General features: G+C 52.8%; 1 protein-coding gene across 3 annotated transcripts in view; it reads right to left on the minus strand.

The window, feature by feature from the left end:
* The window catches only part of SMG6 (SMG6 nonsense mediated mRNA decay factor), a 106,683-nt gene that overhangs the window by 26,787 nt on the left and 52,329 nt on the right, over positions 1-27,567 (minus strand). For all 3 annotated transcript variants that reach the window (XM_080629856.1, XM_080629857.1, XM_080629855.1), the window contains exon 13: positions 18,900-19,101. In XM_080629856.1, the coding sequence (XP_080485982.1) occupies positions 18,900-19,101 (202 nt within the window). The remainder of the gene's footprint in view (positions 1-18,899; positions 19,102-27,567) is intronic.

Below are 27,567 nucleotides of genomic sequence, written 5' to 3' on the forward strand. Positions count from 1 at the left end.
ACGCTCCCGTCGCCTACCAGAGAGGTAACTTCATGCGCTGCATGCGAGCTCCATCCCGCACAGATCCTGCTCTGCCTCTAAGGAAGCAGCAAGCAGAGCTCTGCTACTTATACCCAATGCTCAGCGTTTCTGGCAGATGATTAATGGCCCAAGTTTCGCAGCTTCCAGCGGGCTGAGAGCTGCACACACACCTAGGGAAAGGAAGGAGGAATTGGAGCGGCGGCTTGATGGGGAGAGGGAAACTATTCCTTGTGCCTTTGTTTTCTGCAGAGCTCCTCCTCCGGGAGCGGGATGCTGAGGGAAGAGCAGGGCCCCTGCCCCGAAACGGAGGAGCTGAACCAGAACAATAGGGTGGGGACTCTGGATGGGCCCTGACAAGTGGGGTGGGCTGGAGTGGGGGCACCGATCCATCCTTTTGACTTCATTCACACTTACAGCTGCAGTAGAGATATTTCCTGAAAGCACAGTAGGAAGAGAGGGGTATTCGCTCACTCCACCCTCCATCTAACACTGTCCTCGCGATCCAGCCGTGCACCCAGAGCCAATTCTGGCCTCTGGCACAGCTGCAGGCCAGACATTACGAGCGTTGGTGTGAGCAGCACAGGTCCCCACCCGATGAGCAGCGGAGAGGAGGGGTGCTGCAGCCGGCCAAGAAATAACCCAACAATGCAGGGAAATGCAGAGTGTTTGAGCGTGTCCAAGGTGGACAAGGTGGTGTCAAGAGTGAGATTGGAGCCTCTGGCTCCAGGACAAGGAAAGGTGCAGCCATGGCTGATACTGCATGAAATGAAGAAGAGCTCCCCCCACTAAAGGGGAGTCACAGCCACGCTGCACAAGGACCGACCCTGAGGCAGAATCTGTGCCACAACACTCCCATCCCTGGGGTGACCATATCACCATGCCTACGACACGTCACCTCCCAACGATGCCACCACCTGCAATGCAGAGCAGAGGACTGGAACCAGCCCAGCGAGCCCTGCGCCTGACTCACCGCAGCCCCGGTGCATTGGGAGCCTGAAAAACAACGGTTTCCCTTTGTTTTCCCCCTAAACCCACCCAAACCCCATCTGCCCTCCTCCAAATGTGGACTCACTCAGCCTGACTCACAGCACAGCTCTGCCTGCATGTACCTGCAGTGGGTTGTGCAGGCTGCGATGGCGATGCCCCACAGCAGGAGCTGCAGCGCTTCCCCAAGTGCCCACAACGCAAGCGTGCTGCAGCCAAGCTATTTGCAGCTTCAAACTTCAACCATTTTTGGTGAATCCCCAAATAAATTAAATGAAAGAAAAACAAAAAAAAAAAAAAAAAAAAAGAGGCTATATATTATTATTTTTTTTCAAATGGGAACAGGATTTCTTTCATTCTCCCAGCATCCGAATCCAGCAAACACGAAAACCATCGACCCAAACCAACGCTCAGACATCGCATCTGGGGAGAGAGCGAGCATGGAAAATCTTAATCCAAAGGTTAATGTTTTGGGAAGCTCCGAGTGTGTGAAAAGAGGGGTGAGATGGGTGCTGCTCCACCAGTTGTTGCCGCCAAGTGGCGGCTTTCAAACGGTGCCTTGCCTGCCCCAGCCCAGGCACTCGGGGTCAGAAGCTAAAATAGAAAACAACTGAACTCACTGCAAGCAAACAAACAGGCACAGCAGATGCTGGAGAAAGCCAAGCGAGGAAGGAGCCAGCAGGATGGAACGCAGCTCCAGCCCTGCGACTGGAAACAGCCTCCTGACTTGCCCCGGGTGAATGGAACTAAACCACATGGATGTGGTGGCCCTCGCCATGCTCTGAGCTCTCCTGTGTCGCTCCTGTCCCTGCTGTCACCTCCTTCTCCTTTGCTCGCTGCTCTGCAGGATTACACTTTGGTGTTGTCACATCTGGGGTTGGTTTATTTCCAGCCCTCAGTGTGAATCTTCACCATTCCCACCCAGGACAACCATCTCCTGCTGGGAAGGGTGCTCTTCACCCTCACCCCTGCCAGCACACCGACCTGTCCCTGCCCAGAGCAGTGTGTCTCTCCTGCTCACTCCTGCCTTGCACCCTGAGCTGCTGGGCTCCTCTAGAATCTTAGGATCACAGAACGGTTTGGGTTGGAAAGGACTTTAAAGATCATCTCTCCCCACTCCAGCTGCAGATGTGCCCCCTGAGCTTGTCATGCCCCCGATTTCCCCACATCCTGCCTCCAAAATGCCTCTGTCTTCATCTTCTGCATTAGATTATGCCCTTTCCAGCCTGCTCCTTCCAGACATTAGAAATCTCTCTCCCCCCAGCTACAACAGAATAGCATCCTAATTGCCTTTGTTAGGGATGGGGCCATGCTTGTACAACTGCCACGTCTGCTCGCGGGGCCGTATCAGCACCAACAATAGCTTAAAAGCTACAGGAGTTATAACATCGAGTCCTCCCACACTTAACTAAACACAAAGAGAAGGGACCATATGTGTGCACAAGCAGCCTTGTCAGGTGGGTTGGATCCCAGCTCCCCGGGGGTGGGAAGGGAAGACAAGGCACCGGGCAGGCGTGAGAGCATCCGGCACAGCAGTACTGCTCACTGCTGCTTGTTTACAGCATCCCGAGGGACACTGGATGGGATGTTTCCTGGGATCAGCCACGGCAGAGCTGCCCCCTAAGGTAGCAGAGATGGGCTGCAAAGAGCTTGGCTTCTTGCCTTGCTGTGCCCTGCTCTGCTGCATTTGCCCACCCAGGGGTGCTTGGGAGGAGCAGAAGGCTGGAGGGCCTCCCAGACACAAGCAAGCTCCATCCTGGGCTGAGATGGACCACTTTGGACCAGTGGAGAGGTCCAATCACACCAGTGTACCTGGGTCACTATGGCTGGCAGGCCATGGCCACCTCCTGCAGGTCTCCAGAGTACAAAACCCAGTAGCTCATTCCTGGACAAGTGCTTCCTGGAGCCATGGGAAGGTTTGGTTTTCAGTACATTGCTGAAGGATGCAAGAGAAAATGTGTCCTGCTGCAGAGGGAGAGGAGGAGAGTGGCATCTCCCACACAGTTGAGATGTCACCCACTGCTCCCCTTGGAATGCTGGTGATGGACCAGAGAAGCACAATAAGGAGGAGAGTTTGGATGGATGAAGGGGTTCAGCTCCAAAGATGCTGATTCTGAATGGGAACAAAGCTGCTTGAGATGTCAGACACAACCAGGCTGCTGGGGGGGCACTCAGAGAAGGAAAAAGGGGGAAATGTCAGTTGTTAGCAGAGAATCTCTGCAAAAAGATGGGAAACCCATAAAATAGTGCACAAAAACTTAAATGGTCCTTTAACAAACCACTGGATAACCCAGCTCCAGACCAGTTCTGTGTGTACAGTGCCTTGCTTGGCTGAGACAGGACCCCAAAATCCAGGCACCTCTCAACCACAACCACACTCCTCTCTCTGCAAGAAGAAACCTAAATCTGCTCATGAAAATATGGAGGTAAAGACAGAAAGAAGGAAACAGAAGTGAGGTTGAGAGGAACACCAGGAATCTCTGTAAACACCAAATGTTCCTCTAAGCTTAGCTCAGGGAAAGGGCTCTGCCAAGGAAACATGGAAAACCTCTGCCCAGGCTGGGGAAGGGGCTGCAGGGGAAGGACTGATGGGAACGCCGATGCCAAGGGAAGAGCCTGAGGAGGAGCTGAAGGAAATCATGGCAGGGCTCACCTGGGAAGTGTGTGATGAGAGACACGAGGAGCAGAACTGGCAAAGACAAGGCTCAGGACTGGGCTCCCTCGGGGTTCATGCTCATGGAAGCGTGTGCTAGCATGCTCCGAGGAGTCCCACAAAGGCCAGGAAGCTCCAGCTGCCCATGGACCAGAGCTCCTGCTCTGCACCCTTCAGCCCTCCAGCCAAGGGGGGGGAATGTAATCAGAGCAATTTCTATTAGCAAGAATATAAAGACTTGGAACCTCTGGGCTGTCTCTTGACAACTAATTAATTACCAGGTAGCATCCCCTTGAAGCTGCCAACACAACACGCACAAGTTCCAGCACGATTTCGGGAGAGGGATGAACTTTACAACAAACTCCAGGATTTTACTTCATCTCCCGCCACCATCTGAGATCCTAGGGGAACAGGAAGGGGTGGCAAGAGGCAAACTCTGAAGCCATCTGGGATCATCATTAACTCACTCACTCGTAGCCTCTGAAACAAAATGCCGACCGTGCTGGGAGCAGCAGCTTCGAGCCAGATGAGAGCTCCTTGTGTTCTGCTGCATTTAAGCTCTTCTGCTGGTTGGGGTGATGGGGTGGCCACCCCCTTGCAGCCCTCTTGTCCCCCAGGGCTTTGGCCATCAGAGCAGCCAGGCTTCGAAGCTAATAAGAGCAGAAACTGTATTTCAAATGGCTCTAGGTGATATAATCTTCACCAACAGCAACAAGAAGGAGCAAATGAAAGAGTATGTCAAAGAAAGCAGAGAAAAGACAAGGAAAAGGAAAAGAGATGGGCAGAGGGACTGTTGCTGACAGAGCTTTTGTGGGAAAACGCAAGGAAAACCCCACAGTGGTAGAAGCTGCCAGATGTTAACTCCAAGGAACAAAAGGTCTGGGCTTGAGCTTATTGACCTCCCTGGTGCGGATGTGCAGTGCCATGCCCAGCTGGTCCCTCACCTCCAACCATGTCCCACTTCACACTGTCCTCACCAGAGCATCCCTTTCCAGTTGATTAGTTGCTAATTATTATGGGGCTGGTGTATCAGGGTATCACACAACTACACTGTGCATCCCAACATAAGATTTCTCAGGCTCTAGAGACACGAGGAGATGAGAGATGCTGCTCAGGTTGGCACACATGAAACAAATCACACAGTACATCAGGTAGCATCTCTGAGGGCTGGTTCTGTCTGTGCTCAGGGGGGTATCATACCATCACACCATGCTGATTAGCCATAGCAGCATTCTGAACAGCACGTGGGGACAGGGTTACATTGAAGGACTGCCTTGAGAAGACGTTTTACATCTGACAACACTTGAGACACCCCTGGGAGCCAGCCTGTCTGGTGGGCAGCTCTTGGGACCAGAAGCCTCCAGCATTATGCTCCAAGCTCTGTAAGTGGCTGTGGGTTTCTTCCTCAAACACCAGGACAAGCACAGGTCATCTCGCTCAGGTGCAAACGTCCTAGGCTAAGCTAAAGCATTTCTTTTCTTTCTTAAACTTACTTGATGTAAGTCCAAAACCTGAGATGACATCAAAGAGCCCATTGAGCAGATCCCCTCCAGATACACACGGGGACTTTACCTCGTTAGTACTAACACAGCTCCCCTGCGGACTTCCTGGGAACAGCTGAAGCAGCATCACACTTCAAAACCCAGCCTGCACATCACAGGGCTGAGGAGGAGTTCAGGTCTGGCCCTGGATTGTTGATAACCATTTCAAAGGCCATGCAGGATCACACACTAAAACTGTCACAGCCCTGGGGGGGAACAAGATTATCTTTGTCCCCCAGGAGATGGGCTGTAGAGGCAATGGCAAGGGTAGGAGCTGTCACATGAAGCCATCAAGGAGGGTCTGATTTAAAGGAAAGGGAAGATTTAGATAAGGGAGTGATTTACCTCCAGAACTGGTCAGTGATTGTTTCCCAGGAGCTACAAAGAGGGATGTCCCTTCAGGATTGCAACCCGTGGCAGAAGAGTCCATCTTCTTCCAAGGGATGATAACAGTTCTGACCCTGCGTGGGTCTGAGGTCACTTCCAGAGGGACAAAGGAGACCTGCAGGAGCCCAGGCTCAGCCATGGCACCAAGTGACAATGAGGAGATATGGTGCTTCCTGGAAGAACTGGAACTGATGTGCAAATAATGAGACTAAAACGTGGGGCGAGGGAGGGTTAAGGAGAGATTAGTCTGGGGCACACTCTGGGAGATAGATACACAATGTTAAGTATGAGGGCAAAGGAAATGAAAACTGGAAACTCAAACATAGTCAAGAATCCAATCCCAGCCTGGGCAGGAAGTTTACACTCTGCTTCTAAATATACATGTTTTTAAATCAACAAGCTTTCTTGTTCCTCAGCTCTACTGTACAACTACACAGGAGAAGTAACCAGAAAGAGGCACTGCCAACCTCTGCCTGGCCAGGCTTGCTGGCCCCAAGTGACAAGGAATGAGTGACAAACCCAGCCATGCCCCAGCAGGGAAGCAAAGGCAGGATCCTGAAGAAGCTCTTGGAGAGCAGCATCCCCAGCTCCAAGCACATTGGCACCCAGTCCCCCGCACACTCTCCTGCTGGGTCTCCCAGTGCCATGCCCAAGGACCATGAGAAGGAAAGGAAGCGATAACCTGTGAGCATGAGTCAGATGTGGTGCCTCTTTCCTTCCTGCTCTCTGGCCACTGCATTCATGCTCAGCAGTGGGTAGTCACATATATTTTTAATTTGATATAATTATCTCCTAGAAATTACAGTACACAGAAATCACAGCCTCTTGGGATCTAAAGCAATTAAGCGAAGATAAATTTCTTTCATGGAGCAAGCTGTCAAAGGATGAAGCAATTTCATTCCCCATTTGAAGTGGAAGCTTTGGGTCATGCATGGTTTATTTGAAACAATGCCATCACCTAAAGCTGCTGATCTTATCTGTCTCCCGCTCGCAGTCTCTCCATTTCAAACTGCAGAAGATGTGCAGCGTGGCACTGCCTGAAGTGATGACATCTGGCACCAGGCCAGCTACAGGAACAAGCTGCTCCTCCCCGAGCCCGAGTGCAAGAGGCCAAGCATTCCTATTAAAAAGGGGGAAACCGAGGTGAAATCTGGGAAGAGCTGAAAAGTGGGAATCCTGCCCAAGGGAACAGGAGATCCATGAGCTACAGGAGGAGCGAAGTGCCTGCAGGAAGGGGCGGCACTGCCCAAGACAGGATGGGAGCACGTAGCACATCTCTGAGGGCTAACAGTCTACCAGGCTTCCTCCTCATCACCAGGCTGCCCTGAAGCCATCTAAAGCAGGCTTTGAGGATTTCATCACAAGGAGCAGCCCATGCACTTCAGCATAAGGAGAGACATGACAGGTCAGAAATGATATCCCGTTAGCACATACATGCTAATTCTCGGAACTTCCAGAAAATTCTCTCCTGTCCTCAACCGTGCCAAGATGTTTCATTTTAGACAAAAAAAGCACATAAACCATCAAGTAACTCCTCTCAATAAACCATTCGCCAAAGTGGTGGGTTTAATGCTGAAAAGGGGAGGATGAAGATGCTGTGGAGCAAAGAGTGGCCCCAATGAGGGCTCTGCAGCCTCCAGGGGTTAAGCACTGATGATGCTCAGATCCTCCATTAGAGCAGGTTGCTCCAAGCCCCTGTGTCCAACCTGGCCTTGAACACTGCCAGGGATGGGGCAGCCACAGCTTCTCTGGGCACCCTGTGCCAGCGCCTCAGCACCCTCACAGGGAAGAGCTTCGGCCTAAGAGCTCATCTCAGTCTCCCCTGTGGCAGGTTAAAGCCATTCCCCTTGTCCTGTCCCTACAGGCTCATGTCCAAAGCCCCTCTCCAGGTTTCTTGTAGCCCCTGTAGATACTGGAAGGCTGCTATAAGGTCTCCTCTGATAAGATTGATAAGGGCATTTCATCCCTCAGGTTTCTGCAAAGCTCAGATCAGTTGATCAAAGCTTTGCTCATTAGGACAGATGCAGAACTAAGAGAAGTTGGTGGTACTAGAGGGAGCTAACAACGTAAGCTGGCAATGGGTACAAGTTCAAGAAGCATCAAGAGCACAATATGATCTTTGAAAGTGACTTCAGCACCAAAAATCACTCTATGAGCCCCAAAAATGCACCTCAGCCACGTCCATAACCATGATGCTTAAGGTAAGTACAGAACCAAGTTCACACACTGAAAAGACCAGGCAGGCAATAACTTCTCACACCTCAGAAAACACATTTGTCTTTTTGAATAGGGATTTGTGTTTCTCTATGCATCCACCTACCCCACATACAGTGAAGTTTTGGGAAAGTTTAAAAAGGAAATCAATAAAATGCCTGGAAATAAGTATTATTGTTGCTATTTATACTATATGGACAAATATTTGCTGCATATGGCGGCGAAAATGCTTTATGTAAAGTGCTGGTATGCAAAACGTTACGGCAAGTTTTGTTAGTTTCAGTACATTATGGGCTTTACCTTATGTTTAAGGAAATATATGCAAATATGGGGGAAAATGAGATTAAATTCTCTGGATTAAATATCCGGCATTTTTAGTGTCCCATCACAGACCCCGTCAGAGCAGCAGCAGGAATACTGCTCGTGCCAGGCCTGCGTTTGGGAGGAATGTTAATGCTTCCCAGTGAACCTTCACTCAGTACCCCCTCGTCTTCCTAAGGGACACGGGTGGCCTGGGGCTGAGGCACTGGCCTGAAATCCTGGGTATCAGGGGTTTGTTCTCATCCTGAAGCTGAGGTTTCCTGTGGGACCCGGGTCAGTCCCTCAGCCTCGCGTACCTCAGTTGCCAATCTCCAACGAGGAAATTGCTTTTCCTTCTGTCCCAACGTGTTGTGGAGATACGTTCATTAATGCCTGGGAAGTGCTTGGACTTCAATGACAGCGAGGAAAGAAAATAACTAAGACCACGGTGGTGTCTTCTCTTTCTGACCTGGGATGTGATGGGAACAAGGACACTGAGGGCTGTGGCTCCAGCCTGCAGTGGGAGCTGAGCTCTTCATCCTCACCAGGACCAGCCCAGTGCTGGCAGGAGGATTTGGAACCCACAAAAACAACGGTAGGTCCAGCTGGGAGCAGAAACATGGGGAGCAGACTCCAAGCTCAATGACAGAGGTCACCTTCCGTCTCCCATAGAGACAGAGTAGATCCCCATCTGTTATTTGGGCTGACCACTCCCTGCATTCCACCCAGTCCACTTCTCTGGCAAGCTTCCCAGGACGTGGATCTTTCTTATTCAGGATAACAATGAGGAGTTATTAATTGGATCTTTTTTCAGGTTTCCTGAGGTCCTTCCAATCGCTGCGTTGGTGGATACCATAGCTTCAGCAGGAGTGTTTTAAGCATTTCATTTGGCCAAAGATAGAACAGTGCTGTGGAACAGGGTCACCCCCAGAGCTAAGCCAAGGGCAGGGATGAAGAGACTCAGTTTAGTACTGGAGTGCAGAGTCTAAGTGGTGGCAAAGTATCCAGCATGAGTCAAAGACGCAACCCTGAGTCCCAGGGACCCCCTGCACGATCAGAAGCACCACATTAACTCTTAAGCACCACAAAGGTTGTCTAAGAAGAGACCAGCTCGGTCAGGCAGAGCAGCCCTTCCATTTCCCCCAAGTTTCTCTGGGTAGCAATAAGAGATGGCTCATTGGGAGGGGATCCAGCATTAATGGTGTTTTAATGAGGCCTTTCGATATACTTACAGACTAATCAGCGAATTCCATAAGGTCTGGACTCTCATATGTCATTCTGAGTACACTAAAGGCATGGTGAATAACTCATTTATAGCCAGAGCCATGTACTAGGCCTGATGTCCTCCCAAGATGTGGCAGGTTTTGTGTCATTAGGGAGCTGGAGCAGCAGAAGCAGGACCTTTACCTGCTGAAGAACCCTGAGGGAAGTGAAGGTGCAGGCAGTGTATCCCGAGGTGCTGCTGCACAGGGGACTTCTTGGTTTGACTCTCCTTTCCTAGGTCATTCCATTGATGCTGACTCCAGGAATACATGGTCAGAGTTGCTCAAAGAAACTAGTGGAAGGTGTCCCTGCCCGTGGCAGGGGGCTAGAACTGGATGAACTTTAAGGTCCCTTCAACCCAAGCCATCCTATGGTTCTACGACACTTCCCCTTTCCCAAGAGCCTGTGTCTCTCTAGAGGCAGCTTTTAGGATAACAGGACTGACCCAAGGCAAGTTTTCCATCTCACTGCAAACCTGGCTTGATGGTGAGAGAAGCAACGATCTTCAACAACAAAAGTCATCTGATCTGCACAAGAAGCTCCAACACTGCCTGAAACCAGGCAAGGGACAAAGGCTGATTTCTCCTGTCAGTCTCTGCCTCGAGCTGATGATCACATCACGCTTCCAGCCTTCTGCTGACACCAGAGCCAAACTGTGCAGCACTGGCCGAGAAACCACACACGTGCTGGTACATGTGCACGGCTCACACCCAGCCTGCCTGAATCACTTGGAGCCGACAGTGGCTAAAGTGAGCCTGGAGGAGAGGCAGAGGTGGCTCCAAGGCTGGCAGCAGGCAGGGGAGGAAGGGATGGAAACATCACAACCCACTTGAGCAAGGTCCCCACAGCTTCCCCATGCACTGGGTTATTGCTCACTCCCTCCACATGCCAGCAGAGAGGAATCTGCAGAGTGGGGAAGGTCGTTTCCACCAACTGCTGGTTCTTCACTCTCTGCTCCCCCTCCAAGATGTGGCTGCCTGGAAGAGAGCACCTTCCCTGCAAGCTACCTCCAGACCACAAAGCCACTCTCACACTTGCGAACAGGCACATGAAGAGGTGCTGTAAATGGATCTTAACACGTTGGCAGGTGGTTCCTCACCTCGTAGTGAGACTGAAGCTCTCACACAGCAGCTCTCAGTTTCAGGACGGGAGGCAAAGCAGCAGGACTCTGCAGAGGAGGGGGCTGCACTGGAGGTAGGCAGATCTGCTCCCCTTCACCACCATGCCACAACTATGGGATCTGTTAATACTTGGCTGTGGCAAAGGAGCTGCTCTGAACTCCTGCTGCCTTCAAGGCTGTTCCTGCAGCAAGATGCCACGGCTGTGCGTCATCAGGCAAGCAGTTGTCCTCAGCCCGAGCACTCTGCATGGCTGGGACAAGAGGATGTGAAAAGCTACTATGCCCCAGAGACTGCAGTGCACAGGATACGGCCTGGATTCAAATCTGGTCAACAGAGGTCTTAAAATGTCAGCGTAAACAGGAGGGCAAGTCCTGGCGGGGAAGCTTGCTTGGGCTTCTGCTGCTTAACAATAGGTTCAGTGACCTGGACAAAGAAAATCTTTACTGATAAAACCTGCAGATTAGATCCCAGCTCCTGCCCTCCCAGCCTTAGAAGAGAGCAACTCACCAATGGATAAAGCCTGAAAGCTGCTCAGTTGCCTACTCAAGAGCAAACCCCAAGCTGTTTAATACAGCTCAACCCAAAGCTGTGCCTTTAGGAGAGCAAAGGCTGCAGGACACTGGTGGGAATGGAGAGCAGAAGAACACAGTGGTCACCTCCACTTCACAAGCAACACATGGAGCCTGGAAAACCACTTAGAAGCACCTGAGAATGGCTCAGGGGCTCCAAACCATGTTTCTCAGTCCATCCATTCACTTATTGGAGGGATGGGGGGGACTTGGGACACGTTTATATATCAGAGTCACAGCAGCAATGGAGAACGTCCCAACGTACAGCAAGCTTCCATTAGAGCAAACTGAAACAGAACAAGTTTAGCCCTGAAACAACACACATTTTTAACAGTGACTGGAACTGGCTCCCGGGACACTTTGCTGAGGATCCCGATGGATTCTCAGCCTTTCAAAATCAAGGTTCAGAGCTTCCTACAAAACCTTGCTCCCTTGGAAATCTCCCTGTGGTTTCCTGAGGGAGATGGCCACAGCCCCCTTGGCTTCCCAGCACGCGGGGCTCTCCCAGCCTGGCTTCCCCACTCGCAGCACCGACGCACAGCACCGTGGGCTCCTCTTTGAAGACAAGGGGGTTATTTCTGACCCGCACATTCCTCCCAGAAGCTCCCTGACGTTCAAAGCACCTTGCTGACAGACAGGCAGGTGTGCCTGTGACAGTAGCCACCTCCTCACAGCCCCAAAGAGCGCCCGGGGGAGTTCTCGGAGCCCAGCTGTGACATTTCCTTTCACCTATACCTGTACAGCTGTTTCCTACAGGGCTGCAAGCCTCCAGTGAGATGTGCGAGGCTTCTGTAGGTGCTTGGGAACAAGATGGAACAGAAACGCTTCACACCTGGCCCCAAAATGACAGCACTGCTGGAAGGTGGCCAACACAAACTGGCAGAGTACCAGTTGCAATGGACATCAATTAAGCAGCCTGTCATCCTCAGACTGCAGGGTTTGCTGCTCTGCGATCTGCAGCGCTCCTTAAGCCTTCAGCAGCACCAGCGCCGGAGTTTTCCAGATGGGATCACTTCCCTCAGATTCCACTCGCTAGATTTATTGCGGTATATGGGGATTTGTTTTAAACCCACTCTCTTTGCAGAGCCTGAGCTATTATTCCACACTGTGGATTTCTCCAGGGCTGTATTCAGTGTCTTAGGGCTTGTTTGCCACGAGTTCCCTTTACCTTCAGCTGGAGAAACATGGTTTTAAGAATACGCTCAAATCTCTTGTAGCTTAAAGAGTGATTAAAAGCTGAGACCAAATGATAAATGAGGAGAAGACCTCTTTGGAAGATGCCCCACACAGCCCTAGGAGATGCAGCAGCAGCTTTCATGCCCATGTGTATGAAGACACACAAGAAACAGCACAACAGACACCAGCGTAGCCTCCTCTGCCCCTCAGACCTGGGGACAAGGACTCAGTTTGACACTTCCCCCCGTGCTAATGACACTTGGAAGAGGCAGACAGAGGCTCCCGTGGTGTCCACACAGTCCCTGGCACTTGCAGCTCAAGGCAATACCAAGGCTGGACGAGGAGTTCAAAGCAGGTGATGTTCTGCACTCTACCTTCCTGGTGGCATAAACCCTAGCTCTCCTCCATCTCCCACTGACATCACCTTCCACCATGGCCCATAATTTAGCCTAATTGACTTTTACAATCCAAAGGCACCACATGAAAGGGAAGGTCGAGGCTGGGATGGAGTTCAGATACTGGTCAGAAGATGTAAACATTTCTAACTGCTGCCTCAGGGCTGCCAGTTCCTGCCAAGCTCGCGCTGGAGCAAGGCTGCCTGGGGCAGGATCCTTCACTGCTGGTTTGGAAACCGAGGCAGGCAGGAATGGAAGGAGTTTTTCAAGGATGACTCCTCCTTGGCCTCTCCTCCTTGGGGCTCCGATCTCTGCTCACAGTTTCCCTTTTCCTCTCTGGACTAAACTCCAAGCTGGAAGCTCTCGCTCTCATGGGCTGAATGTGTTCACCTGCCAAGCTGGAGGGAGATGCTCCAAGGCTATGGAATGGGAATATGGAAAGGATGCTGAGAAAACAGTTACATTTGCTCACTGGGGTTTTCTCTTTGCTTACAAAGAGTTTGTGCTCTCAGAGTCTGGGTCTTGCTACTCTTCCTTTGATGTCTTGCAAGAAGTCCTCCCAAAATCCCTGTAGTGTGGCCACTCTAACCTGGACTTCATCCCTGCCATCCCAGGAGTCACGAGGTCTCAGAAAGGACAAACATCTGGTGTTTAGAGGCATGACAGAGCCTGGTCCCTGTGACAGCTATTCCTCCTGGGCTTTTAAACCTGGGGCTTCCTTTCCAAGATGCATCAGACAGGGCTACACATTGCCAAGAGATATCTGCAAGTCTTAAGAAGACTGAAATACCATAAACAAGTGACGTGAAGAACAAGACAGGACTGATTTTAGCCCAAGCCTAAATAATATTAGTTTCTAAATAGGCTACCAACTCTGCAAATGAGCAGCTAGAGAAAGGGTTCAATCTGGACTGTTCACCTGAGCTGGACAGTGCAGAGGAAAGGGATTTGTGTTTTCGAAGGAGAGCAAAGCTTGCATTTTAGCCCACCTGCACTGACAGGTGAGTAGTGCAACTAGCAGGAAGCAAGCAGAAGAACAGCACCAAATGTGGGAAGCTAACTGGCCACCCTGGAGCGGGAGGAACCACGCAGTACCCAGTGTGTAGGGTTGCTATATTGCTAAGTTATCCTTCAGAGCCTTGCAAGCTTCAGGGCTTTCATTTGCCTGGTGAGGTGAGACAGGGCTGAGGCTAGCTGAGTGCTGAGGATCTGACACAGGCCACTCCACACATGAGCACACACATGAGGGAGCACAGAAAAGTGCCTTGCTGTTGGAGAGGAGGGAACCACAGTGACTAGCCCTATAAGCATATGTATTAATCATGCACCGTCTGGTTTTAATCCACACACTGCTGATCCTGCGTCTCACTGTATTGTTATCAGGGGAAGGAGTATTTCTCCTCAATCTTATTCACCAGCCAAAAGCCTGAAAATGCAAAAAACACATTTGTGAAGTGCCTTCCCAAGGACCCTGGGCCCCGGACCTGGTGAGCTGGGGCTGCTGCTGCCTTTTATTGGCTTTAAAAACCTTTTATTAACGTGTGTCAGGGCTGGGGGAGGAGGGAGAGGTTCAGGTTTCAGGACCCCCCATGCAGAGAGGTTTATTGTGGGAAGGGACATTAACGCTTTCTCCTCCACATCTCCCTGCCTGGGGCATGTGGAAGTGTGTGGGGTTGGGTGATGGATGCATCCAGCCCATGCGGAGCTCGCAGGGATGTGGGCCAGTGGTGGTACCATGAGCCTGCAGGCAGGAGAGGGACCTCCCTGCTCTGCATCATGCTGGGTCAGCTTCCAGCCTTGCTACCAGCTCCAGGGGGTCACTGCAGAGCAGGATGCTCCAGAGACAACAGGATTCAGTGGGAGCTGAGCAACCCAGGACATGCCCCATGTTCCCAGGGCTGCACAAGAGCAGACCCGGATGCACCATCACCAGGACTTGCTTTAGCCTCAACACAACCCAACTGCTTTCCATTACAAGTCCCCTAGGGCAGCACCACCTCACAACACCTGATGAATCCATAGCTGCAGCCTTCCTCCATCCTGAACCTTAACTCAGCCATGCACGTTAAAGGAGGTGATCCTGCCCCTCTACTCTGCTCTCGTGAGATCCCACCTGGAGCAGTTCAGGTATCCTCAACTAAGAAGGTCATGGAGGTGTTGGAGCAAGTCAAGAGGAGGCCACAAGGATGATCAGGGGCCAGAGGCAGGCTGAGAACATTGGGGCTGTTCAGCTTGAAGAAGAGAAGCTGAGTGGAGACCTCAGACCAGCTTCCAGTGTCTAAAGGGGGCTACAAGGATGCTGGAGAAGGACTCTTCATCAGGGACTGCAGCGATAGGACAAGGGGTGATGGGTTCCAACTCAAAAAGGGAAGTCCATGTTAGATACAAGGAAGTTCTTTACTGTGATGGTGGTGAGTCTCTGGCACAGGTTGCCCAAAGAAGTGGTAAATGCCCCATCCCTGGCAGTGTTCAAGGCCGGGCTGGACACAACCTTGCGTGACATGGTCTAGTGTGAGGTTTCCCTGCCCACGGCAGGGGGTTGGAACTGGATGATCTTAAGGTCCCTTCCAACCCAAACCACTCTATGGTTCTATGTTGCTGCTCCCTGCTCATGCCTCGGGTGCAGTCCTGGGTGAGTGTGGTCCTGGCAGCATCTCCTTCGGCTGCAAATACTGCAGACACAGTCTGACAGCTCAGGCACCAGGCTGCATAGTTTGGTGTTGACTGGTACGTTCAATGGTGTTCCATCACACAAGCTGCAGTGGCTATCTGCCCAACATACACCCAGGAAAACATCACCAAGTTATGCTCACCCCGGAGCCAGCTTTTGTTGGTTACAGCTTCAGTGACAGTGCAGGAGACGATGGGAAGCTCTCAGTGTCACACTGGCTCCAGCAGGAATCCGAACGCGCAGCTTCATGGCAACGAACGGAGTTAGAACATTCGCACTCAAAATAAGAGCCAGGCCAAACGCTCAGAAAGTTGCTGAGAAACTCTGGCTGAACACTGCACTCATTCTGCTAAATGGGACGTGGAGAACAGAGAGAACAGGGAAACACAGTGTTTGTCCTATAGCAAGCATCCTCTTGGTAGAGCAAATAACCTAACACCATTTTGAGCCCAATGCTGTCCAGTCGCCACAGAGGCACAGACTGGTTTGGATTGACAAGGACCTTAAAGCTCATCCAGCTCCAACCCCTGCCACGGGCAGGGACACCTTCCACTAGAGCAGCTTGCTCCAAGCCCCTGTGTCCAACCTGGCCTTGAACACTGCCAGGGATGGGGCAGCCACAGCTTCTCTGGGCACCCTGTGCCAGCGCCTCAGCACCCTCACAGGGAAGAGCTTCTGCCTAAGAGCTCACCTCAGTCTCCCCTCTTTCAGCTTAAAGTCTTGCCTTCCAACAGATTCTTTTCCTTTAAAACGTTACAAATTCATTAAAAAACTATGCTGCAAAAGCATGGGATAAGGATTTGGAGGGATAAGGATTTGCAGCATCAGTGAGCAAGGTGAGGTATTATCCTTGCAGTAAAAAGCCAACCACCTCTTCCTAGCCATGCAAGTGATAGGAAAGGTCCCAAAGCGCGCTTCCCAGAGCCACTTTGGCATGGACACAGCAAACACTACAAACAGCCCAGAGATGCATCTGCTGAGGAGTCAGGTTTATCTGGGCTCTGCAAGCCAACAGGAGGGCAGGGAGCAGATGGTGCCTTGGGACCACGCACAGGGATCCCCAGACAAGTTGGACTGGGGCTTCTTGGCAGGGAAGGGCCTTTTTGTATCTTGCCCACAGTCCTTTGTGAAAGGCCCCTCTGTCACACCTTCCTGGCCTGGGCTGCACTGCCTCCTACAACATCCCACTTCTGGGGAGTCACATCATTCACTGCATTAATACCTTAGTGGAACAAAGTCATCATTTGACTGCAGTGACACTGCTGCCACTCCAGTTCCATCACAGCAAATGGGGCAGGAGCATCCAAAGATGTCACTGTGCCTCCTTGGTCAAGGTGTTCACCTCCACTGATGTTATACCTGAGAGAGCTACCCACCTGCTTTTAAACATCTCCAAGGCTGAAGAGATCCTGCACTAAGGAGGCTGCTTTCAAGTGTTTAACTACCCCAACTATGAAGCCTTCCCTGAAGTCTAGTTTTTGCTGCAATTTATGTCCATTCCTTGCTGTGCTTTTCAGCATGGAGCTGGAGGTCAGTTTGTTCCACTTCTCTCTGCAACAGCTCACTGCATTTTACCCCATCTCCTCTTGACTAAACAGATCTTCCAGTCCCTTCTTGGAAGTCAGGCTTGTGAGATCCCTGCTCTGGCTCACTGGCCTCCCCTTAACCCTCCTACGTGTCCTCTGCACAGTGAATACCCATACCTGCTGTTTCACCAGGCTGAGTTGAGAAGAGACCTTGCAGAACCCATTGCTCCTGCTCAGTGTGTCCTGGCGAGTGCTGGTACCAGTGGGTTCCTCTGTCTACCTCCATGAGATGTGCTTGGTGCACAAGGCAGAGATCAGAAGGTGGCAGAACACAACTTGGACACAACAGGGGCTCGGACCTGTGCCAACAATACCCCAGGCTGCTGGGTGGGATCATGGTTCCAAAGTCAGCTGCTTTCAAACCAAACAAGAGGCACAGAAGTGGAGAAAAGGAAGGGAAAAGGGAAAAGGAAGGGAAAAAGAAAAGAGAAGGGAAAGGAAATGAAAAAGGAAGGGAAAAGGAAGGGAAAAGGGGGCAGACACGGCCAGGCCTGGCTCATTCTCTCTGGGATCTGTGTTTCCTTTCCAGCAGAGATGAGCTGGTACTACTGTGCGGATGCTCAGGTGGCTGCTGCTGCGCTGTGAAGGGCACCAGCTCCTGCCAGGAATGCTGGAGTTCCTTTATAAAGCACCAGAACCAAAGGGAACCAGGACAGAGAGAAAACTCAGCTGGGAAGATCAGGTGTAGCTACAGGACAGGGTCATGGCTCTCTTACAAAGATGAGTGCAAGTGCCTGGCAGGGCAGGTAGATGGCACTCCGAATAAACCAGTGTGTGGTTACAAGAGGCAGAATCCAGGGAATACCGACCCTTTCCCACAAGTTAGGGGGCACCAGAAGGAGCTGCTCAGCCCCCTCACCTGCCTGCTTGGGCTCTGGTTTGTGGCTGCTGGGGAAAGAGTCCCTGTGTAGATAATGGGGCACTGGGGCTGTCCCCAGAACCGCAGTGGTGACACAACACACACTGGGCAAACTGAGGGCAGCAATGGCAACCACATTGGTTTAACCCCTTCGAATAGAGCCCTCAAAATCCATTTTTCCATGGGCAGAGAGAGAAGCGAAGCAGGAATCCACATCTCCTGGGTCCCTCTGTGACAAAGGTCCTGGATTCCTCACTGTCATTGCAGGACAATGCCAAGAAGTGGCACACGGGAAGGCACATCACCACCATCACACACAGGCTCTCCACTGAAACCAGCCTCTGCATCTCCTCTTGGAGCACCGACCTCTTGGGAAAGCTCTTCCCAGATGAGCAGCGTTCCTGCCTCCAAGCAGGAAACTGTTGAGAGCCACTCTTATCCTGCCGTGCCTCCAAGGGAGTGCAAAACAAATGCCATTGTGCCTCTTCCATCCTCCCCCCCAACCCCGTTCCTCCTCTCAGGTTCAGACACATTATCCAAGTGCAGCCCCCAGGTCCCTTCTGGCCAGGTGGTGGCAGAGAGCAGCCCCAAACCCCCACATCAACAAGGGAACTGATTTCATGATTCTAAAAACAAACAGCCAAAGGAAAGTTCAGGCTCCAATGGGCTCCTAGAGCAAAGAAAGGAAAATAGAGAGCAGGCAGTGGGGAATGCTTCATATTCCTAAAAGCCTTTTGTACGTTAACACATGGTGTCTGCTTCTCTCTAGTCACCTATTTATCACTCTCCTCTTTAGAGAAGGGAAAAAAGTCCTGGCTGCCTTCCTAAGGCAGAGTTTTGTGGCCGGGGGGGAGGGGGAGGGTGCTTTAAGCATGATGCAAACCATTTGGAGTGCACTGAGAGCACTGCCAACACAAGCTGCACTATTTAAACAAGTGAGGAAATGATCGTATATACAACATGCCAGCGAGCACACACACACCAGAGGAAGTCGAGAGGGGTTTTCATGACACAGAGCTGGATGTCAGCGGCTGAAAGGTCGATATTTTCCCTTAACACCCTTCTCAATGACTTAATCGTGTTCCGTTTGCACAGAAAACTTCCCAAGAATAAAAGTCTGTGGAGGAATCGAAGGGGGGATGTTTGGCCTAGTGCTGACCTTGTCCGAGGTCCTCTCCACGTAGCAGGGCTCCTGGGGGGCGACCAGCAGGGGAACGAAGCCCGAGAGCAGCCGATCCTCTTCCAGGCTTAGCAGGGCAAGGTCGTCATCTGGGTCCTTGTACAAGGGCACCTCCGACTGATTCACTGTGGTCAGTATGTTACAGAAGTCAGCCAGCGTCGCCCACACATCTACTGAGACCCTGGGAGAACGAGGAGAGACGTGAGCAATTCCGGGCTGGAATGCGCTGGGAGTTGCCTGCAATGCTGCAGTGAATACCAGAGAGGTGAGGCGAGGCACAGCCATCACCACCACCGACCTACCCCACCGGGAGGGCTCCGGCCGCAGCTGCGCTGGCACCGAACCCACCAGGGCTTGCAGCCCATGACACCGACCACCCTGTGTCCTGCCTCCACCCCCCTGCATAGGGAACAGCTCCCAGGATCTCACCCTTCCCACTGTTCTGCCCACTCCTGCCCGCTCCTGAGCCGGCACATGCGCGGGAAGCAGCTTCCCCGTGCAGCGCCAGCGGGAACCCGGCTCATTCCAGATGGGAGAAATGATGCTTGTTACTCAATGTTAAGCCTGCTGGGAGGACAGAGCAAGCAGCCACGCTGCTGCGGGGCAAAAGAGGTGTCTGGGGGGGTTCAGCCAAGCCTGGGGAGGGTCCAACCCAGCCCAGGGGGTTCCAGCCCAGCCTAGGGTACCCCTCTCCTTCATGCTGCTGCATCCGTGTGCCCTAAAGCATGGAGATTTTCCTTGTTAAGCCCCAGCCCTGGTGGGAATGAGCCAGGTTTTGCTTCTGGCCACAGTTTCAACACTCACAATTGACCTGCAGAGCTGCCTCTGTGTGCATCACCTTCCCAGAGTGGGAACGTGAGGCCACCAGCAGCCCTGGACCGCATCCCGTCACATATCCCCATCGCTGAGCACACCCTGGGGAGCACCCAGCACCCCAGGGAGGGTGAGCATGGGGGAAGCAGGGAACAAGCACAGAGCAATGCAGCTGGATGGGGCTTGAAGCAACCTGCTGTAGCGGAAGGTGTCCCTACTCATGGCAGAGGGTTGGAACTGGATGAGCTTTAAGACCCTTCCAACCCAAACCATCTGTGATTCTATTACATTGCCCTGCATTGCATTTCTAAAAGCACTCAGATAGAGGTTTTTTAGTGCATTAATTGGGCTGGAAGCATGAAACAGGGTAAACTGGGGCTGATGTGCTTCTGCTGGCATTAAGGAGGGCTGCTCCTCCATCCCTCTGGGGCACTCAAAAAGCACAGCATCACCAGGAGCGCAGCAGTGACCGGTGCAGCCCAAGGCAGCGCAGGGCTGGAGGGAGGCCCCCTGCTCTTTGAACTGCTCCAGGTGGACCAAGTCTGCACTGGGTTATTTACGGGAATCAATGTACCAGGAAAGCACACTGAAATGAAACATCTTGTTTTCAAGAGCGTCCTGGGAGCCAGGCAGAATGAGGAGCCATTAATCAAAGCCCGGCACGTAATCAGCACACATGTACCGCAGAGTCGCCCGCATCCCTAAGCCAGCCCCAGCCCTGCACTGCTGCAAGAGGATGCGAGGGCCCTGTGGTCACAGACACCAGGAGCTGGGTTCATTCACAAAGCTCCATCGCTTGGCTCAGCCAGGTCTGGCTGTCAGAAATGTTTAAATATGGAAAAAAATAAACAGTTGCAACACGTTTCTTCTACTTCTTCTTCTCCTTTTTTTTGGTGCAGGGATCTGTCCGAGGCCCTTTGTGATGTAATGGGAAACACTGCGTTTGTGCTACCAGCTGGAAAATAAACAGAGCTTCGAGGGTTAAAAGGAACTGAACTTTCCACGACCCCTATCTGCAAAAGAAGAAAATAATAAGAGGAATGATCCACTGCCCCACAGCCCTGATAGTTTATCCTCCAGCCCTGGCTGCAGAGACAAGCACCGGATGTGATAGGGCTGCTCTGGGCCACCTCCAAGGCGAGCTCTGCCCATGGGAGATGCACAGGGCTTGGGAGGCTCAGCCCTCCCCCCAGTGCCCTGCTGGCAACTGGGCTTGGCTGCCTGCGGCCGGTCACATAGCACTGGTGGGGCCCCAGCATCGGCTTGGATGAAGGAGGTGCAGAGGCATCAGCGGGGCAGAGGTACAGGGAGAGCGGCTGCAGCCACAGGGAACAGGCGCAGTGCGGTGTTGGGGACAGGCAGAGATGCAGAGGATGCTCCCGGAGGGCTGAGAGAGCCACAGTGGAAGAGGAGGGAAAGCAACACATTGAAGAGATCTCGCCGGTATTCCCTAAGAAACAGAGCTGGAGGCAGGGGATGGAGATGACCAGTGAGGGTGTGAGGGAGGCAGAGGGTAGCAGTGGGATGCTGGGCAGGACTGCGATCTATAGAAGGACAGGGGTGAAGGAGCAGCCCAGATGAAGAACAGGGAGCCAAAGGCAGAAAGATGCCATGTGAACAGTCACTGAGCTGATGCTAACACCCCAGCCCTGTGGTCCCTCTCTTCTCCCCACACTGCAGCACTGCAGCCCCTCGCCACCTCCTGAGCACCACAGCAGTCTCTGTCACTTTATCCCCTTCATCCCCAGCTCCCTCCAGCTTCCCAGTGCCTTGCCACATCTGTCATTCTGGATGTGTTAAGTTTCCACCCTGAGCTTGCTTCAGTCAAAGCACAGACTGTGCTGGCCTCCCAGGTACCATCTCACTGCAACACAGCCCTGAGCATCCTCTCACATGCAGCACCCTTCAGAGCCTTCAGAAAGCCAACAAAGACAAAGGTGTTGGCATTTCTGCTCCTGTGATGCAGAGGCAGCACTGCAGAGAGCAGGTCTGGCAATTCCCTGCCTTCCCTTTGGATGCAGCTCCTCCTTTGCAGTGCATCTCCCAGCGCCGGCACCACCAAGATCATTTACCAGCTGCCACCCACCGGCAAAGCCAGCGAGGGCTAATTGCTCATCCTGACACTGTGCAGCCCCATGGATCTCCTGCTGGGACACGCACTTGCCCTGGAAGGTCGCACAACACTCGGGAGTCCTATCAGGCTCCTTCCCAGGATAACACCGTGGCCACCTCCAGGCGTTTCTGGCTTATGTCACCTCACCGGAGCCTCTCTGCAAAAGCCAAGGCAGGTCCAGGTGCCTGGAATCGCTGTATCCACACAGTGCCACGGCTTCAGCATCCCTCTGCGGAGGGAGGCCCTGTACTACTGACACTGAGCCCAGGCACGCAGCTCCCAGGTACAGGGATGAGGCTCCCAGAGCTTTTAACCACGGAAGCGAGCAGGGGGTTAGCGCGAGGTCTCTCCTCGGAGCGGGGGGCTCATTCCCTTCCCCACAGACACACTGACATTTGCTTATTCCACCAGGACAGGAAAAAAAAATAAGAGTTAATTTCTTTTTTATTGCCTCAGGATTCCAGGTTTAATGTAGCTGTCAGGGCGAGCGCAGCCCAGCTGCACGCCGAAAGGACACAGCCCGGCCAGGCAGCCGTGGAGAGAGCACAAGTGTGTGGTCACAGCACAACTCTGCCTGGGGATGGCTCCTGGTAAAGGTGATGCCCACCATGGGTGAATCATCCCAAGGCAGAAGGCACGGAGGGGAGAGGACATGACACTGATGCTCACCAAATCCCCACGGGCGTTACGTGGCACAAGCCACCACCTTCACCGGGGGCTGCCTGGTGATTAATATCAAGCACAATGACCCCATGTTCCAGGCCTGCGGGGGCCTGTGGAGGTGGCCATTTCCTGTGTAATACCAGCTTGTTTAAACACTAACAGTCCAACTCCACAGCTGCAGAACAAACCCGGAAAGCGTGGAGCAGAAGAAGCCCTGCATTGTGTTCCCTGGCCGCCCAGAGCCGCGCTGCCGGGCAGATGGAAAACACCTCGGGATCACTGCAACATGGACACAGCAGCTCCCAGGGCGAGGCAGCACCAGTGCCCACCCTGTGCGAAGTGCTCTGCATCCCCCCCTCCTGAGTTTTCCTCTCTCCTGGCCCAGGGGAAGGTGAACTAAAAGCAGCTCCTGTTCTAGGAAGCTCTCCCCTGTGAGGGTGCTGAGGCGCTGGCACAAGGTGCCAACAGGAGCTGTGGCTGCCCCATCCGTGGCAGTGTTCAAGGCCAGGTTGAACACAGGGGCTTGGAGCAAGCTGCTCCAGTGGAAGGTGTCCCTGCCCGTGGCAGGGGTTGGAACTGGATGAGCTTTAAGGTCCCTTCCAACCCAAACCATTCCATGATTCTGTGATTCCTCTGCAAGAACAAAAGGGGTTGGCAGCAGGAGCTCTTCCCACGGTTCATCAACCATGTCCTGGACTCACAGTTGCCCAGAGAGGGATGAGGTGATCACAGCCCCTCTGCCCCATAGCATCAGTGATTCTCCCACTCTGCCCTGCACACAGTCCCTTTGGCCCCCCAGGCATCCATAAACCCATTCCTCTCCTGGGAACCTGCCTTTGGAGTCAGAGAGATGCTCTCCTCAGAAAGGTGCAGCCTCCTCCCACCCAGCTTCTGCTCTGCCACAGCCCCCTCTCCACAGAGACTTTTGGCTTCTGCTTCAGTCAATGCTACCTTCATTCTCAGCCAGATTTACACTGCGGAGCCACCTCGGACTGCTCACTTTGATGTCTCCATAGGCACACCGTGGTGGCCACCATTACGAATGAAGGCTGAGATCTGCAAAAGGGATTTTCCATTTAGTCTCCAGCAAACTCCAGCAAGGTCTTGGCACCCCTGTCCGAGACTCTGTCCATCCCTCCCAGTGGGAGCTGCCATCTCAGTGACACTTCTCCGCACGAGCGATGTGATGAGAGCGATCTGGCACATCCCTCTGGGAAGGTAAGCTCCAGAATGCGCTCCGAGCTTTTGGATTTCATTTAATACTTGGTTTAAATTAACCATTTTAAAATGCTTGCAGACAGCTCTCCACAAACCGAGAGGCCCTTCCTTCGCCTCAGCATGGAAGGAGCACAGAGCTGCCAGGGTCAGCCCTGCAGCAGTTTGTCTGTCTAGCCAGTGGCTTCCCCATCGATTCTTGCGCTTCACTTAGCCATGGACTCACTGCAGCAACATAGCAGGGCAAGGAGAAGCTTTTGCTGTCCCCTGCCCAGCCCTCTTCCCAGCCATATGTCCCAAAAGGAGATGGATTCACTTGGAGATCTGCCTTTCGCCCCATCTGCTGCTAATATCTCCGCCTGAGGAGATCCACCCTGCTCCCCTTTCCCCAAGGCTTCCTGCCTTTTACACCCTCATCTCTGCAAATGACTCCAGGGGAAAGTTGGTCTGAAAGACACTTCTCCAACCCAGTGACACGTTAGAGCAACTGCTTTAAACTGCTCAGACCTCAGCACAGCGCTTGCCATGAAACATGCAGATATAAATGACTTGTAAGATACAGAAGTGACTGCTGCTGGCTGCTAGAAGACCTGGCAACATGCAGTCCCTGAGCCACGAGACACTGCTGCGCTGAAGAGAGATGTCCATGGTCAGGTTTAGCTCCTAATCTGGAAACACTTGAGGAAAGAGCAATGGAAAACTCGCTGAGCCCCTCGCCCAAAATCACCACTCCAATACATACAGCAGCCCCAAGAGAGGGATCATAGAATGGTTAGGGTAGGAAGGGACCTGAAAGATCATCTAGTTCCAAAGATCATCTGGTTCCAAATCCAGGCAGGCTGTCACCTCTCTATAGCCCTCTGGCTCAAAAACACATTGCAACGCAGTGACCACGCTCGTGTGGCCAAGAGCTGGATGCGCACCTTAGACCAACGAGAGTGGTTTTAGGGAAAGCTGTAGCTTCTCACTCAGGTTGGATTCGGAGCCACTGAGCCGCCAGGTAGCAAGAAGATGCCTGTCAGGAGCTGGAGCTCATTGCCAAACCCCTGCCATGAGAAGCACCTGGAGGATGCAGCCTCCCATCCCACTCCACAGAGCCCACTCCTGCATGGTGGGTTTCAACACCTCTCACCCCTCACACCTTTCCCTCCACCTCCATCCAAAGGGGGAAAGCAGTGAGCTGAGAAATTTGGTGCGGGCTTTTGCAGTTCTCCTCCTTTTTTTTCACTGCAAGGACTCAAATCCAGCAGTGTGATAAATGCATCCGAGCTACAATTAGGAAGATATATAGCATCAGAACGCGAAGGTCTGGGCAGCGTGGTGAAACGCGGGCTCTCCAGAGCCCCAGCTATGTTTCCCATTATGTAACCCTGGTCATGGGCAGACAGCCAGACTCCAAATGAAAAAGAGACTCTGGCTTGGCACGGGTTCTATTTTCCTATCCTCATTCGGGGTCAGCGCAGTGTCATACAGCTGCAGAGAAAGCTCCGGGGATTAAACCTGGGAAAGACTCCAAGACCAAGGACCCGGGTTCAAGTACCAGCTGAAAGCAATAAACCAACTGCCACAGCTGGGCTGAGTTTAAACGTTCTCAATGTCCCCCCCACCTCCTTCAGCTCTCTAAAGGAGGAGTGATCCCAAACATGGCAAGCGCGGGGGCCTTGGGATGTGCGGCGCGGGATCCAGGCGCTGGTGGAGTCTTGACAAGCTGCCCCGCTGGCCCCCAGCCCAGGCCGTCATCCTGGCAGTGGGGCTGGCCCCGGATGAGCTGCACTTTGATGCAAGCTCTGGGCCAGGTCTTTGCTGCTCTAGTGGGGCTGCCAGGTGGGTACGGGGCCTGGGTTTTCCAGCAGCTTAAGCACCTTCATGGCATCCTGGCAGGGTGCTTCTGTGCTTCAGGGTGTTTTACTGTCCCTTTTTCTATGCCATCAATGAAAGTGATGGCTGCGGAGCACTGGGAGGCAGTTTCAGTGTGTCCAAGCGGCTTCTCTACTGGTGGGGACCTTGTGGCACGTCCCATCACCGTGTGGGAAACAGCACAGGCCACTTAGTCCTGCAACTTGGCATCTGTGCTCGCTCCTTGCATGTTCTCTGTGTTCCTGAGCTCAGCCTGCCCACAAACCTTGGCTTACTCCAACACGCCTGCTGCTCTGACCCGTGTTTTACTTCCAAACTCCTTTGAAACTGCTCCTATCTAAACCCCAAGGCTTGGTGACTCTACCTGGTTACTGCACAGCACCAGGCCAGACAGCAGCCTTGTGTCAATAGAGAGCTGAAACACTAGCCCAGTGCTCCTTTTTCCTTTCCTGCCTCCAGGGAAAATGCTGTAAATCCCAGGTCATGCCCAAGAGTGGAGCTGGTTCCCTGTTGTTCATCACTACACACATCCAGGGAAGCTCAGCCGCTGCTATTCCAGAGTCCTGGACCACTAACACCCATCCACACGAGAGGTCTGGGCTGAAAGAGCACCATGGATAAGACAGAGCCAAAGAGCACCAGCATCGAGGAGCTGGGAGCCAACATGAGGAAGGAGGAAGGACACAGTGGGACAAGAGGGGCTGCTTGCTCCTTCTCCATGGAGAAGGCAAGACAGGGAAGCAGTTGGGCCTCTGCTACAAGACGAAGACCCTCATTCCTCCACCAAGCAAACCTTGTGGAGTAGAGCCCCCAACCCATGCCTGCTGCTCCCCTACCACCACCTTCTCCTCCCACCTCATGGGACACGCAGGAGCTGGCACCTGATCCATAGAGACACAGCCCCATGCCCTGCAGGAGGGGGGAGGCAGGCGCCGAGCGCTGGCTGCGCCGAAGCCCATCACAAATTCCATCTTGGCTGCCCGTCGCCAAGGGCTCGGCGGCGTCTCCGTGCGCAGGGAATGGGGGGGATTGGTGCAGGCAGCTTCACGTGACAGATCCCAGTTTGAGTTCCTGCCCAAAGATGGGCAGCAGTTCACATGAGCAGGCAGCGGTCCCACACCGAGCAGCCGACAAACAGAAAACAGACTCCATCTCCACAAAATGAGGCCCAGAACTTCCTGTGTGAGATTTCCATTTCCTCAGCCAAATGAAAAAGAACTGGAGTAAGAGGCAATAAAGCGGGAGAGCGGGACTGGACCTGACGCACGGAGCGGGGACCCATGAATGTTTAAGCCACTTTGCTGGATTACTCTTAATGCGCCTTTCCCATCACCCTGGGTTCTGGCTTCTTTGGATTAACAATAAGACGTGATTTCAGGCTCTGGATCCGGAGTACCGGAGGCAGATGGAAAATCCTGCGGGAAAGCAGCTACGGAGCATGCTCAGACACTCTTTTGCATACTCCATACTTGGCCCCTTCGCTTGATTTTCTGTCCAAAAATATGCAAATTGCCTAGTCCGCATTATGGACTAATGGGCTGGAATGAGCCAGTTTGGAAGATTAACCCTTCTGTGTGGTGCAGAGGTGGAGACAAGCTGGTTCTGAAGCTGAAGAGAGGCCACTTTTGGAGCTCCAGGGACAGACAGGCTGCTCCAGGCCAGCCCAGCCTGACCAAGGTTGGCCTCATTCAGTCAAAAGGCAACAAAGTGCTGGAAATGGACTTCCCTCTTGTAGAGGGGAAGGTCTTGCCTACATGCAGAGCACGTAAAGGAGATGCATCCCAACAAAAGCAGATGCACGTCCTAAGCTGAAGGTAAAAACAGGCCATCTCCTAACACACAGAAGCAAAGGGCACCCATCAGGCCCCCTCAGAGACACTCCAGCCTCATCCAAGCGTCAATGAAGAAGTCATTGTCACCAAGGGTGACAATTCCCTCCCAAACAGTGCAGTGCAGTGAGCTTCTCCTGGGGGCTCAGGGCAGACT

The sequence above is a fragment of the Psittacula echo genome (genome assembly GCF_963264785.1).
Source record: "Psittacula echo genome assembly, chromosome: 15".
NCBI lineage: Eukaryota > Metazoa > Chordata > Aves > Psittaciformes > Psittacidae > Psittacula > Psittacula echo.